Genomic DNA, 13100 nt, shown 5'->3' with positions numbered 1-13100 from the left:
ACATATGAATACCTTCAAAAAAAATCACGAACGTCAATTCAATAAGCAATATAAAAAAAAATTTATAGATTTATAGCTGATCCTCAGAGGAGAACTTTCCTATCCTTTGTCCCATGGCTACGTATATACACATAAGTATTTTATTAATAAAGAAGTATACGCTCTGTCTAACATTAATATGTTTATTACTATATAGATTCTCATGAAAAGAATACAATTTTTGTATGTATATGAACGATGTACAATTACCGAATCACCTAATCACCTTACTTTCATTCTTTTAGAAGTATGTACCTGTATGTATATAGATTGTGGGGGGGGGGAGGGGCATGGGGCTGCAAAAGTTGCTTAATTCAATCGCTTTCTCTCTCTATTTCTCTTATGAATTCATTAGAATATTTACGTTCTCTTCAAACAAGTATACATATTAATTCAATAATAAAATTTTGATACATTATTGTGCAAAAAATATCTTTACAGATTAATAATTGACAATATTAAAGCTTATATTTTTCAAGTAACATAATGGCTGTTTTAGTATATTGGATAATATTTCGAAAGAGAAAAAGTAAAGAAATTATAAAATTTTAATGTTCTTATAAAAATACAAAATATTTATTGATTTTACAAATTTATAATTTTTAATGCGTAATTATAAATATATATCATAATAATTTTATAGATATACAACGAATTATTTTATAGTTTTAATAATTATTTAGCACTTTCCCCAGATATAATGAGTTACATTAATACCTCTTTTGTCCATCACAGATTGACTTTTTTATATGTAAATTATAGGAATATTTTCATGGTTTGACTTGTTCATGAGAACGGTGATGAAAGACAAATGAGATTCCACTGGGCCAACATTGCCTTAATGGAATATCTGGTAAATGTTTTGGATTTTGAGAATGCCTCCAATCTGACAAATCAGAATTACAATCGGAGTTTTCTGGAGGGCCTTTTACTTCAATTCCATTGATACAACGTTTGCATTTGAATCTGAAAAAAAAATATCAAGTGATTAAATGATGTAATGAAGTTTTATAAAAGTAGTCATTAAATTAATTTATTATATTTTTAGCAATTTATTGCTATAAAAAAAACTTACTTCGAATGTGTATCAGACACTGTCGATTCTTCAAGACTAAACAGATCTCGCAGATCATTTTGGGTGAAGTGTCTTGCCACATCTTCATCTTGATCCACTACAGTCGAACTCAAAGCTTTTTTGTGTGCTTGTCGTTGGAAAATTTTTTCCTCAATTGTGCCTGTCTATTAACACGAAATGTTACGTTAAAATTTTAATCTCTAATTTTCATGTAAAAAATAAAAACAAAGAATATGATTTATTACACAAAGAAAACGGTAAACAAAACATGGTTTCTTTTGACCATCTCTCCAAACCCGAGCCATAGCTTGGTCATCATTTGCGGGATTCCAGTCAGGATCAAACATTACAAGTCGATTGGCACCAATTAAATTTAAACCACAGCCTCCCGCTTTCGAACTCAGCATGAATATGAAATCGCCGCTATCTGGCTTGTTAAAATTATCGACAACTTTGCCTCTTTTTTTTATACTCATGGTACCATCGAGTCTAACGTATTTATACTTTCTTTTTGCACAAAGTTTTTCAAATAAATCAAGAGTTTGTGTATAATTTGACACCAGAACAATTTTGTCGCTTGTAGTGGACTTTATGAGTGCCAGCAGACAGTCCAATACCATTAATTTTCCAGACATTTCTGGCAAAACATCCCTGTCAATAAGTGAATTAAGAATAAATCAAAACGAAGAAATGATTTTTAAAAATATTTGAAATTGGTTGGTTCTTACTTTGTACTGTAATTGGCTGGGAGTAATTTAGCTGCACCCTCGAAACCATCTGAATTTTCTTGAATTTTGTCGTAAACAAGATCTGGATGATTGCACAATTTTTTCAGAGAAGTAATTGCAGCCAGAGCACTGAGAGTGCCTCCACCCTTTTTTCCAGAACCACCATCAGCAACTTTGGATGACCAAATAAATATATATACAATTTACGTTCCAAGGCGCAACCATTACTAACAAGTTTCAAATAATAATGAACAAAATACCTTGCATTGACTTTTTAATACTTTCACTTTTGATAAAGTTTTTGTACAGTTGAGTTTGGAGAGCCGTTAATTTTATACACACCACTAACTCATATTTTATAGGCAAATACTTAGACAGCAATGCACTTGTTCGCCTTATAAGGCACTTATTGACAACTGTAACTAATTCAGTGAGTCTTTCTTGAGCAAGTGCTCGCTCTTTGTCAGTGGCTCCTGCGTCTTGTCCGCGAAGAATAGGATTTTCAAATTTTTTTCTAAATTCCTGTAGGAATTTAAGAACGAATACATTAGTGTCATTTTCTTTATACAAGTTTTTGATAAATTTGTGAATTACCTGAGCTGTTCCTAATAGACCAGCATTAACGAAATGAACTAACGAGAAATACTCAAGCAAATCATTTTGAATAGGAGTTCCACTCAAAAGAACTCTTCTCTTGGCTTTCAACCCCATTAATGCTTGGTACGTTTGGTTTTCCGAATTTTTCAGTCTGTGTCCTTCATCACACAAAACTAATCCCACCTCATCTTGATGTAAAACGTGAGAATGTAATCTAAAGGTTTCATAGCTAATAATAAGAATAGGATTTGCGCACCTTCGACCATAAGTTTTCATAAAACTAGTTAACTTTGTATCTATTTCTGCTTTACTGCCGCCATCAATTGCAAGTGGTTTTACTCGGCTGTTAAGCCACTTGAAAATTTCATTGTACCAGTTTTTAACCAGTGAACTTGGGGCGACAATAATAGCTTTGTCAATTAAAGGCTTTGCTTCAGGGCCTTGTTTCAAAAGTGTCCATAATAAAGTAATACACTGCAATGTTTTACCTAAACCCATTTCATCAGCCATGATGCAGCCATAAGCATTTTCAATTCTTTTACCAGTAACACATTCGTACATGAATTTCACACCTTCTCTTTGATGAGGCCTGAGTACATTGCACAAAATTGGATCTACTACTACATGTACGAGTTTGTGCTTTCTGAAAAATCATTGATATGGTAAATTAATCACGCAATAAAAAAAAAACCTTCAATTTTTATCTTTCACTTACTCATCAATTTTTATACTTTCATGTTCTGAAATTTCTGGTGGTGCATAAACAACTAGAGCATTGGCCTCATCTGGATCATGTAGAGCTCTCCTGGGGCCTGCAAAACGAAAACCTAATGGACGACCGCTACATTCGTAACCGGGTACTGGACATTTGAATGGTTTCGTCAAAAGTTTTTTTATTCTTTCTTCCTAAAAAAATGTTTTTTCAATTCTGATCAAGACTGGAACAATCATTAATTAAAATGATAATAGAAGACTTACGTGCTCTGATATGACTTCTTGCACCACAGAAACGTCATCGATTGACAGAACACTCACTTTGCGATCTGATATTTGTACAATTTTTTCAGTTCTTCTTCGCTTGTTTTCTTTGCTTGCTGGTTTTTTAAGCTCAAAAAGATCTAGCCTACTTTGTGTTAATTGACTGTTGATTGTGATTTCTGCAAGCAAAGGGCGTTTGCCAACTTTACTTGGAGCATTTGATCTTATCTGTAAGCACATAAAAACACGTAAAGATGAGAAAACACTTATTCAGAGCATAGAGGATGTCAAGTTTCATACTTTGAATGACACAGAGTTTTTCAGTATAAATAGCACATAAAAATAAGATGAAATTTTTTTTTTCTTTTCATAAAAGGTCTGTGAAAGTCACAACGTTAGAGGTTAGTTTTCTGAAATCTCGTTAAATTAAATCTTATTCGAAACAGATTTTTTAAAACATATTTAACAGTGAGAAACGTAATTCGTATTACTGAAATACGCAAACTTACCATGATTTTTTTTTAAACTTGTCACTATAATAAACAAACAAACACTACTTCTTCCACCTTTGAATCTCTTTCAAGCAAGACGTGCTTTTGTTTTGTTAATTTTCAAATTATAGTTTTTGAATCCCTTCGAGGTACATATACATAACATAACTGTACTGCAGACTACAGTACTATAGTTTTCACCTTTGTATATTCATTATTATGTAGATAAATTAGATCTTGTACAGTTAACAATACTTAACATACTTAATCGTCTCGTTTGCCTCGTATCATTTTACAGTCTTGTTAGCTTTCTCGGCTTTTTAATCTTTTTTCAGTGTTTTTTTAGCACGTGTGCAACAGTTATTAGAGATTTAGATTAACATCACTATAACAAAACAGTGTCAGAGTAAATGTCAGATCTTACCTAATATATCTTATAAATATAAACTCATAACTCATAAGATTTATCTGCAGTCTGCAGGTCAACCGCCATACCACCACGCAATCGTCACCATCAGCAGCAAGTAATTTAAGGTTGCGCTCTGCGTTACCGTCAGGTCGGTAAGTCAACTACCTTGAATTAAACTGGCGCTCTGTTCCGTAATCTGGCCAGTTAAAATAGCACACGACAGTCAACAGCGATGGAATCTTCACTTTTTTCTCGACTTTCACGTTGTCTCCAGTTTAATTCAAGGTAGTTGACTTACCGACCTGCCGGTGACGTAGAGCGCAAATTTAAATTACTTGCTGGTGACGATTGCGGAAAACACCCCAAGCGGCGTTACCACCACGACCTACGTAACTTTACAGCCTCTGATTTTATCATACTGGTAAAGAGAGCACGGTGTAAGATGTACGTGAAGTTATGTGTAGTAATTAAAGAAATTACTAGCACAGACAATGTTTACATTTCATTTTATCTGTACAAAATTAGTTGCGGCTGGATTATAATTGATTAAATGGCTCTAATATAAGAAGTAATGGATATTTGGATCAGCGCTATCTAGCGTTGCGAATTTCTGAACTAAAAAGTGGCCCTAAACTTTTGAACCAGAGCTTTAGCGCGTAGAGCCATTTAGTCAGTTATAAACCAGCCGCAACTCATGATGAAGCTATAAAATAAAAAAATAAAGATATGTGTGTTTTTGACGGCAAGTTAACAATTAATTTTCTACCAAAAAGTCAACCTCCTATGTGTTTATACTTTTGAAGATAAACTTTTAAGCATAAGATAGATTGCTAATTTGCCGCCAAAAACACACGTATCGTTTTTTTTTTCATTTTATAGCTTCGTCATGAGTTGCGGCTGGTTTATAATTGACTAAATGGCTCTAATCCTGAATGCTCTGATGTAGAATTTTAGGAGCCACTTTTGGCCAAATAATAAAGACCGCTAGATGGCGCTGATCCAAAATAATTATTGCTACTTACAGTAAAGTCACTTTATTAGTTATAAACCAGCCGCAACGAATCTTATGGATATAAATAAAAAAGTGAACATTTTTTGTGCTACTTGCGGTAAGTTTACAATTTATCTTATACCTCAAAATCGACCTCCAAAACCGTCAATATTCTACATATCTTATATGGCTCATAAAATTGACAATATTTACAAAATTACAATACTCTAGACCTTTTCTACTACAATCTATTTTCTACCAAAAAGTCTACCTCCAAAAATATAGACATTCACATGGTTTAATAAAATCGACCATATGGCATTACTTAGTAGTAATTACTTTAATTACTTAGTAGTAATTACTTTAATTACTACACATAACTTTACGTACATCTTACACCGTGCTCTCTCTACCAGAATGATAAAATCAGAGGCTGATGTAAAGTTACGTAGGTCGGTAGGTCGTGGTGGTAACGCCGCTTGAATTAACTTATTTGAAATTATAATGTATTTTGAAGATGCAGGGCCCGTCGTCGTCTACTTTTAGCCTGCGTCGTCTGCATTCTGTGTGACAACATCAAAGTTCCAAGATAAAAATAACAAAAAATAAAAGTAAAATTTGTGAGTGCAGTTTGTTACTTTTTCCTCGTACAACACATTAGATTCTTATTTAATTCTTTATTAAGTTTGGCGTTGAAGAAAATAAGGCTTGTATGCGTGTACCGCAGAGTGCAGTGAAAGAAAGGGTTACAGCTTACAGCCGTACAGGTTATACAAAGATACTCCGCGAATGTCGAAGCGCAAATCGATACACTCCGCGGGAGGCTTGCCGAGCAGCTCAGCGGCGAAAAACAATGTTTTCACAACGAATTTTAACTTTCGGCCAAACTCCACGCAGGAGGACCGAGGCGGCACACGGCCGATAGCTGCTCCAAGCTCCGTAAGCCTTGTCCTGGTGACGATGATTTTGCACGTCTGCAAGAAGTCCCTGCTTTACGATCCACGACTCAAGGCTGTCATATATTTCGCGGCGATATTTGTAGGCTCCATCATAGCGGATGTTGTGTCAGTACCCAATACCTATTTCGCCAAATCCAACAACTTTTTAAACAGATTCTTCATCAAGTGGGCCTGGGGCTGGCTTCTCGCGACTGCTGCGCCCTGGATAATTCTCACGGCACACACGATAGGTTGCGGTAGGCGCTCAATTCTTATAAAACACCTCGTTCGGTTGGCCTTTGCCACAGCTGCTTGGATGCTCTGGATGAATATTTTCCGCTATGTGGAAACCAACTATGGGCGCTGTTTGGGGACGAGGGATCGTGGTTTGCATACAAAATCCAAGTGTCTCCAAGCTGGACAATTCTGGAGCAGCATTGACATCTCTGGTCATGCCTTTATTATTATTTACTCTAGCTTAATTTTGTCAGAAGAAGGCTATTCTCTGCTTGGGTGGGAAGGTATCAAGAACTTGATTATGAATGAAGAGTACAATAGGAAGTCATCCACAGAAAACACCACAGGATGTTTGCGAAATTTGTCAGATATAGATCTAAATTTTTTGAAAAAGGCTTATGAAGCTTTGACACCGTACTTAAGAGGATTATTCATTGCCATGACAATCCAGCAAGTCATTTGGGATGTGATGCTTGTTGCTACTATTTTGTATTATCACATTATGATTGAAAAGTTTATGGGTGGTGTTGCAGCTATTCTGACATGGTATGTCAGCTACTATTGGTTGTTTAGACTACCATTGTTGGGTATGGTGATGCCAGGTGAAGGAATTTTCAAGTATAATGAACTTAAAGAAAAGAATAACATACCAAAGCCAAAACGTTCTTTATCAAACAGAGGTCCGACTTTCATGGGTATGCCAATAAAAACCTGCAGGGACGAACTTGAGAAGAATGACTCAAAAACAAGAGATGTTGATACAGAATTAATATATAGGAGAAATTGATGTTTTAAGGGATATTTTAGTACAAAAGGGTGTATAGTAAAAAAAATTTACTTCAGATTTTTGAAATTGGACATCATCTAGTTATGGATCAAGGATAGATTTATATTTATTAACAGGGTTTTATTTTGGTGTTATGATATTACCTTTGCTTAAAAAATTGGAGCTAAGTAAATTTATTACAAACAAAGTTTTTATTTCTGTTGATGTGTTACAATTTATTAGTTTTAATTGTTATTATTTTGTGCAATTTTTATCCATGTGTTAATCAATGTCATTAATTGTGTCAAATTTTATTCAAACTCCAACGGATTTTTTGTTTGATGAGCATTATGAAATATCAACTTTTAGTACTGCTCACAAAAAGTTATTAGTTTTGAGATATCAAGAAGTGTTTACTCTAGGTGTATTGCACTGACCTACTAATAGTAATGTATGTTTTATTTTAAAAATAACGTACACTGCAGCATTTATTTGTAGTAACAAATTCGATTTGAGGGCAAAATCGGATTTCTAATAAACAAAATTTGCATACTTAAATTTTTTTTTTTTATACTCTGGTCATCCAAATTTTCAGATAATGATAAAATAAAATTAGAAGCGAGTCTACATTGCAAAACAATTATCATTTGCTTTATTTATTAATCGATGTAAATGCCATTCATAGTATTCATACTAGAGCATATGCACCTACTGTAGATTTCTTGTGTATTTTTACAATTAATTTTGATGAAGCGTTTGCTTCATTAATTACCCCATGACTGACTGTTACTTGCAGTGTTGAATACCTATGTATATAATCGTGTGTAATCACTGTGTGCTAAAAATTTATACTTGTAACAATTTTCCTGTATAATATATTTATACATTGATCAATTCGATTGAAGTTTGTAATAAATAAAATATTTTTTGGTACGAATAATGCTATTATTATTTTAGCCTAATTGTATCTTTACATGTTGTGCCAAAACCAATCTTATGTTAATAAATTAATTTATTGTCACAAAAACAAAACAAAGAATATAATTAAATTCACTCAAGGAGCCATACATCGCAAAATATTAGGTATACAATTGCTACAAAATAATTTACAAGTAATCGCGTACATTTTTGGATAATTATATGATTTAATCATAAGTCACAGTTGCATAATGAAAAATTGCAGTTTTCCACTGTAATTATAAATTATCATACGTCTTTTTATAAAGTCATTAATAAATAACTTTATGAATAATTTAATACAATTGAAAAAAATTAAATCACATTTCAGGTGATTGTGACAAGTATACGTGCACAAAATTATACTATCGAAAGTGTTAATTACATAAGGAATAGTTCAGTGATACTTCCATTAAGTAAATAAAAAAATATCGAGTCACGTTTAATGAATTAAAAAACAATTTTTTTTTTTTTATGATTTTTAAAGAAATACGCCATTAAAGGAAAAGATAAAATCTTGCTATTTTTAAATGTACAACAAAACATAACTCATAACGAAATAATGTTTGATTTTTTAGCTTGTCTTTCATCGAACCCTTATACTCGAAATTTGAGTTGATCTAAACCATCGATAGTCTAATGCAACTTAAAAAGATAGTATATGTTAATTAAAATTAATTAAGTAGATTAAGTTGAGGATCATTTGCATTTAACGCTGGAGCTAGAATCAACGCTAAATTCTGGTGACTATATTCCCTTGATTAACATTAATTTTCTAAATTCATTAAAAAAATTGTAATCCTTGTGACAAACTATATTGGACGGCGAAATTAAAATCATATTTTTCCAACCTAAGGGCGTTTCTTCTGACCTTCAGACGTTTGCGGCGCTCTCGGTAGAAAAAATAGTGTTCACCACACAAGTGGCATGCAACCGGGGTTCCCCGCAGTCCCTCTATACCGGGCACAAAATAGCACCGGTGATGAAAACTACTATTTTTTTTTCTTTTAAAATATTTTAACATTGTCTTAATGAGTTCTTTAAAATTTATTAAACTGCGATTAGCCAACACGTGTGTCTCCTTACCGGGAACATAATTAGTATAGTTAATTAAGACCTAGTAAGCTATCAGCAATGCTGTTAATTTTTTTTTTTTTTTTTTTAAATATAACATTACATTTAATTTTTCTATTAGCTTCTTTTCATGAGTACAAAAAATGAAATGAAGAGAAAAAAATGAGGATTCACAGGCATATTGTACGTGGAGGAAAAGAACAGCAATATACAGCATCAAAGATGTACAGGGTACCTCAATTTTTTTTAACCCAGTGCTGGCACAAAGGTAGTATTACAAAAAATTGATCGGTAAGGTTACAAGAATCTTTTATTTTATTTATTTATTTTTTTTTTTTTAATGAAAATAATTTTTATTTAAACGCTTTTGCAAAATCACTTGGTCGATTCTTGAGCACTTAATATCGAACTGTATTGTATATTATTCGGGGACCGGAATGTATCAAGATAATTTTATTAATTTTAGATATAGATAAAATAAGCAGTCGTTTTCTGTGACCTTATCCATCTTGGTATAATTTTTAACTATCGATTCGAACGGTGTAGTATCGAAAACTTGAAACTCATGGTAATAATCTGTACATGTTGTAAAAATTCAACTAAGTTGTGGGCTCAGAATTTCCGTTTCATTAGCGTTCTTTCATCATTTGGAAACCCACGTTTTTTTTTAATTTGTCATGAAATGTGTTTGAAGAAATATGGTTTTTCCATTGTAACGTCAGCATTAAGTTGTACCTAAAATTTTTTTTAATTAAAAAATTTTAATCGTCTACAACAGTGATGCTTTGCACAATATGAAAGTAGACATGCTGTGTACGTGCATGCGTATGCAAAAGTTTTGGGCTTAACAATTCGAAAATAAGGAAGACGCGAAGAGAAGTGATAGTTAATGCAAATAATTGTTGATGCACAGTTCTTATCTGTATGGCACACAGAAGTGACAAAATAAATGAAGAAAAAAAAACTTTTTGATCGTTTATCGCGCTCTTGTTACTTCTTTATCTGTTATCTTTGCTGTTTATCTTTCTGAGTGTATGCGTAAGTGTGCACGTATGCACGCTCGTGTGCGTATTTGTACTCGCATTTCGCATATGTCACAATGATGAAACGACCATTATTGTATGCTGCGTATACTGAGTAACTGACTTACTGACACTGACAGAACACCGACTCGTACAAGTATCGGGAATTATTTTTAATGTTTAAACGTCCACCAGAGACATGTCTGCAATTCACGAAACGATGGAAGTGATCGAAGTTGTTGGTGACCCTTATTGCCTTACCAAAATGCTATGCTTGATAGGAGTATTATTAAAAAGTGTAGGCTTATGGTTCCTAGTAAGTGCTAAAGTGACACTACTCATACAAATCCTTTGGTATCAAAATTATGCTGGTAAGTTTTTGCGATTATTGATTCATATCTCTGTGTGTGTATGTGTGTGTGTGTGTGTGTTGTAAAATCGTGTACTTTCCAACGTAACAGTACATAGTAAGTAAAGTAAAAAAATAATTGAAACGTGTCTCGAGGAAATGAATATTTTTTGAAAAATAACCTTACTCTGGTATTTAATTGTTGGCACAGGTATTTGTAAAAGTCTACAGTTCTGTACTTAACTTCCTGCTTTTACTTACAATCGTACCACTGAGAAATTTGATAGCTTGGTGGTTAGCGTTCTACTTTTCCTGGCGTAATAAACTTGACCGATACGTTGTTTCGATACTCGAATATTTTTTAAATCTTTTTCTGATTGATATATATATATATATATATGTCACTATAGAATTACCCTATAATTTTTTTGTAATACTGATTAACAATTTTTTTTTTTCATTTTTTTCAATATTTTAAACGACTGCTTGAGCTTAAAAAAAAATCAAAAATATTTTTTATAATTTTCGCATTCTTTTTTCAAGTTTAAAAAAATTTGCCAACATAGATAAACAAATTTAAAAAAAAAAAAATTTAATTATCTTCCTGTTGGGGACACAGATTAATTTTTTAATTCATAAACGAAACTATAATTTCTAAAAACAAGTTCTACGTATTAACTATATTTAAAATAAAATTGATTCCAATATAAAATTGACTTCAATCGAAATGGTCTACGTTTTTTATCTCTTTGTATTCTACTCAATAATATATTCAAGTCTAAAAAAACAAAAATAAAATTATAGATGTTTCTTTGAGTTGTATTTTTGTGTGGAATTTTTTGTTTTCTTGTTATTTATTCATTTAGCGTTATTTTAATTCGTTTTATTCATACGTAAACATTAATTTTGTGTTAAATTTTTTTAGGTATTAGTGGTCAAACGCAATTTCTCTACTCGATAGTTTTTACTACAAGATTTCTGGACTTAATTTCGAGTTACTATATTGACCCTACGAGTTGTTATTTAACAAAAATCATTTTGCTGTTTATGTCATACAGCATTACCTTTTTACTGTATTTCTCGAAAAAATCATGTCAAAGAGAATACGATAATTTCAAGTAAGTAGTTCAATAATTTATGTAATTAATCTATTGTTTTCATTTTTTTCAATACTTTTGTAATACTTAACTATAGAAATAAATTATTCAAAAATTATTATTTCGATTTTTGTTGCGATTAGTATACCACAAAAATATTTTGAACAATCAAATCATCGAATATAATCCATCAATAATTTATTTTTTTTTTAAATGTGTAAAAAAAAAACCTTGTAGCTGATTATTCCGATAAAAAATTTCTCATTTTTGTAGCAGATCTAATGGTTACAAATCTTGCATAATTTTCCAGAAAACTCGACATACTCGTACTGTCAAGCTTAGTGTTGTGCCAATTGGTAAACCATGGCACTGATATCATCAACGTCTTTCGCGCGTTCAGCGTCTTTCTCGAGGCAATGGTCATCATTCCCCAGCTTTACTTTTGCTCGAAAGCAAAAAAAATCGAAAAGACGATCTACAACTACATAATTTTATTGACACTGTACAAATCCTTCCATCTACTGAGCGAAGTATACAACTACTTCTACGTGGAATCCAATTTTGATCGAATTGCGGTTGCCGCTGGTGCCATTCAGCTGATATTTTACTGCGATTTTTTCACTCGCGAGCAGAGCGATTACAAGGAGACGATGAACAGGGATGTAGAGACTGGAAACGAGCATCAGCCGGAAAATCACGATGTTCACCCCAAGGAATCCGAAGCTATGAGAAGCGCGGCTGCCCCTGCCACGGGGTACTCGTGTGACGTTGTTTTGCTGCCTTCTATGCTCGTACTTGGCGAAGATAAGGTACGCCGATAATTAATCAAAGTTTTGTTGGTCCGTTTTTTTCTCTCAGATGTACACATACTCGAACACAATGTTTTAATCACATCATACCAGAAAATGTTAATGTTTAGTGCGTAAAAAAAAAAAAAAAATAAGTTGTTACTGAAAAATTGAAGAAAGAAAATATAATAAGCAACAAATACTGTCATTATATAATCTTCAAATGGTATTAAAATTTTTTCTAGGTCAATGCAGCCACTCCAGCAAATATGAAACAGGAAGAAAGATATTGAACGTAAATCGTCAAACCAACGATGTGTTTTTTATCTCGATGATAAATATGTTTCAAATGTTTTTGAAAAATTTATTAAATAAAATGTATAAATGAAATCATGTGATTCATCCTTATCCTAGTAAGTTTTTTTAATTCAGAACAAATTTTTCGTATTGACGCTCATTTGAACTTGAAACTCGCTGCTGTATAGTAATTAATAATCAAAATGTTTTATTACTATAGAATACTTCCTAATGATGACCTAAAAAACCACTACCTTATTTTAAGGT

At 32.5% G+C, this 13100-nt stretch overlaps 3 protein-coding genes across 3 annotated transcripts; 2 read left to right on the top strand and 1 right to left on the bottom strand.

The window, feature by feature from the left end:
- Positions 1-651: 651 nt before the first annotated feature.
- okr (DNA repair and recombination protein RAD54-like okr) lies at positions 652-4313 on the bottom strand. The gene is made up of 9 exons (XM_089589441.1): positions 3927-4313; positions 3418-3645; positions 3155-3345; positions 2437-3082; positions 2103-2364; positions 1843-2014; positions 1360-1765; positions 1115-1278; positions 652-1005 (listed from the first exon to the last, which is right to left on the bottom strand). The coding sequence occupies exons 1-9, from the start codon at positions 3927-3929 to the stop codon at positions 810-812; spliced, it is 2268 nt and encodes a 755-aa protein (XP_089445567.1). The 5' UTR covers positions 3930-4313; the 3' UTR covers positions 652-809.
- A 1526-nt stretch (positions 4314-5839) lies between these two features.
- Positions 5840-8148, top strand: Fitm (acyl-coenzyme A diphosphatase Fitm). The gene has a single exon (XM_014358286.2). The coding sequence runs from the start codon at positions 6098-6100 to the stop codon at positions 7268-7270; it is 1173 nt and encodes a 390-aa protein (XP_014213772.2). The 5' UTR covers positions 5840-6097; the 3' UTR covers positions 7271-8148.
- Positions 8149-10371: 2223 nt separating this feature from the next.
- On the top strand, positions 10372-12920 carry LOC106646351 (ER lumen protein-retaining receptor 2-like). Its single transcript, XM_023392112.2, has 4 exons — positions 10372-10673; positions 11577-11769; positions 12059-12557; positions 12782-12920. Exons 1-4 carry the CDS (start codon positions 10502-10504, stop codon positions 12827-12829), a joined length of 912 nt encoding a protein of 303 aa, XP_023247880.2. The 5' UTR covers positions 10372-10501; the 3' UTR covers positions 12830-12920.
- The last annotated feature ends 180 nt before the right edge of the window (positions 12921-13100 follow it).

This window comes from Copidosoma floridanum, unplaced genomic scaffold (assembly GCF_036245765.1).
Source record: "Copidosoma floridanum isolate Cflo_tuat_1 unplaced genomic scaffold, Cflo_Japanese_pri ptg000009l, whole genome shotgun sequence".
In the NCBI taxonomy this organism is placed as follows: Eukaryota; Metazoa; Arthropoda; class Insecta; order Hymenoptera; family Encyrtidae; genus Copidosoma; species Copidosoma floridanum.
The sequence above is the reverse complement of the archived record's forward strand: the minus strand, read 5'-3'. Positions and strand labels throughout refer to the sequence as shown.

What these genes read in the sequence shown, in the direction of transcription:
- LOC106646351 (XM_023392112.2), top strand. Translation starts at nt 10,502, where the DNA reads ATGTCTGCAATTCACGAAACGATGGAAGTGATCGAAGTTGTTGGTGAC. An exon ending in TTGGTATCAAAATTATGCTG is followed by an intron (nt 10,674 to 11,576) that starts GTAAGTTTTTGC and finishes AAATTTTTTTAG; the next exon opens with GTATTAGTGGTCAAACGCAA. An exon ending in AGAGAATACGATAATTTCAA is followed by an intron (nt 11,770 to 12,058) that starts GTAAGTAGTTCA and finishes ATAATTTTCCAG; the next exon opens with AAAACTCGACATACTCGTAC.
- okr (XM_089589441.1), bottom strand. An exon ending in TTGTTTACCGTTTTCTTTGT is followed by an intron (nt 1,279 to 1,359) that starts GTAATAAATCAT and finishes TCGTGTTAATAG; the next exon opens with ACAGGCACAATTGAGGAAAA. An exon ending in GTGTCTGATACACATTCGAA is followed by an intron (nt 1,006 to 1,114) that starts GTAAGTTTTTTT and finishes TTTTTTTTTCAG; the next exon opens with ATTCAAATGCAAACGTTGTA.
- Fitm (XM_014358286.2), top strand. Translation starts at nt 6,098, where the DNA reads ATGTCGAAGCGCAAATCGATACACTCCGCGGGAGGCTTGCCGAGCAGC.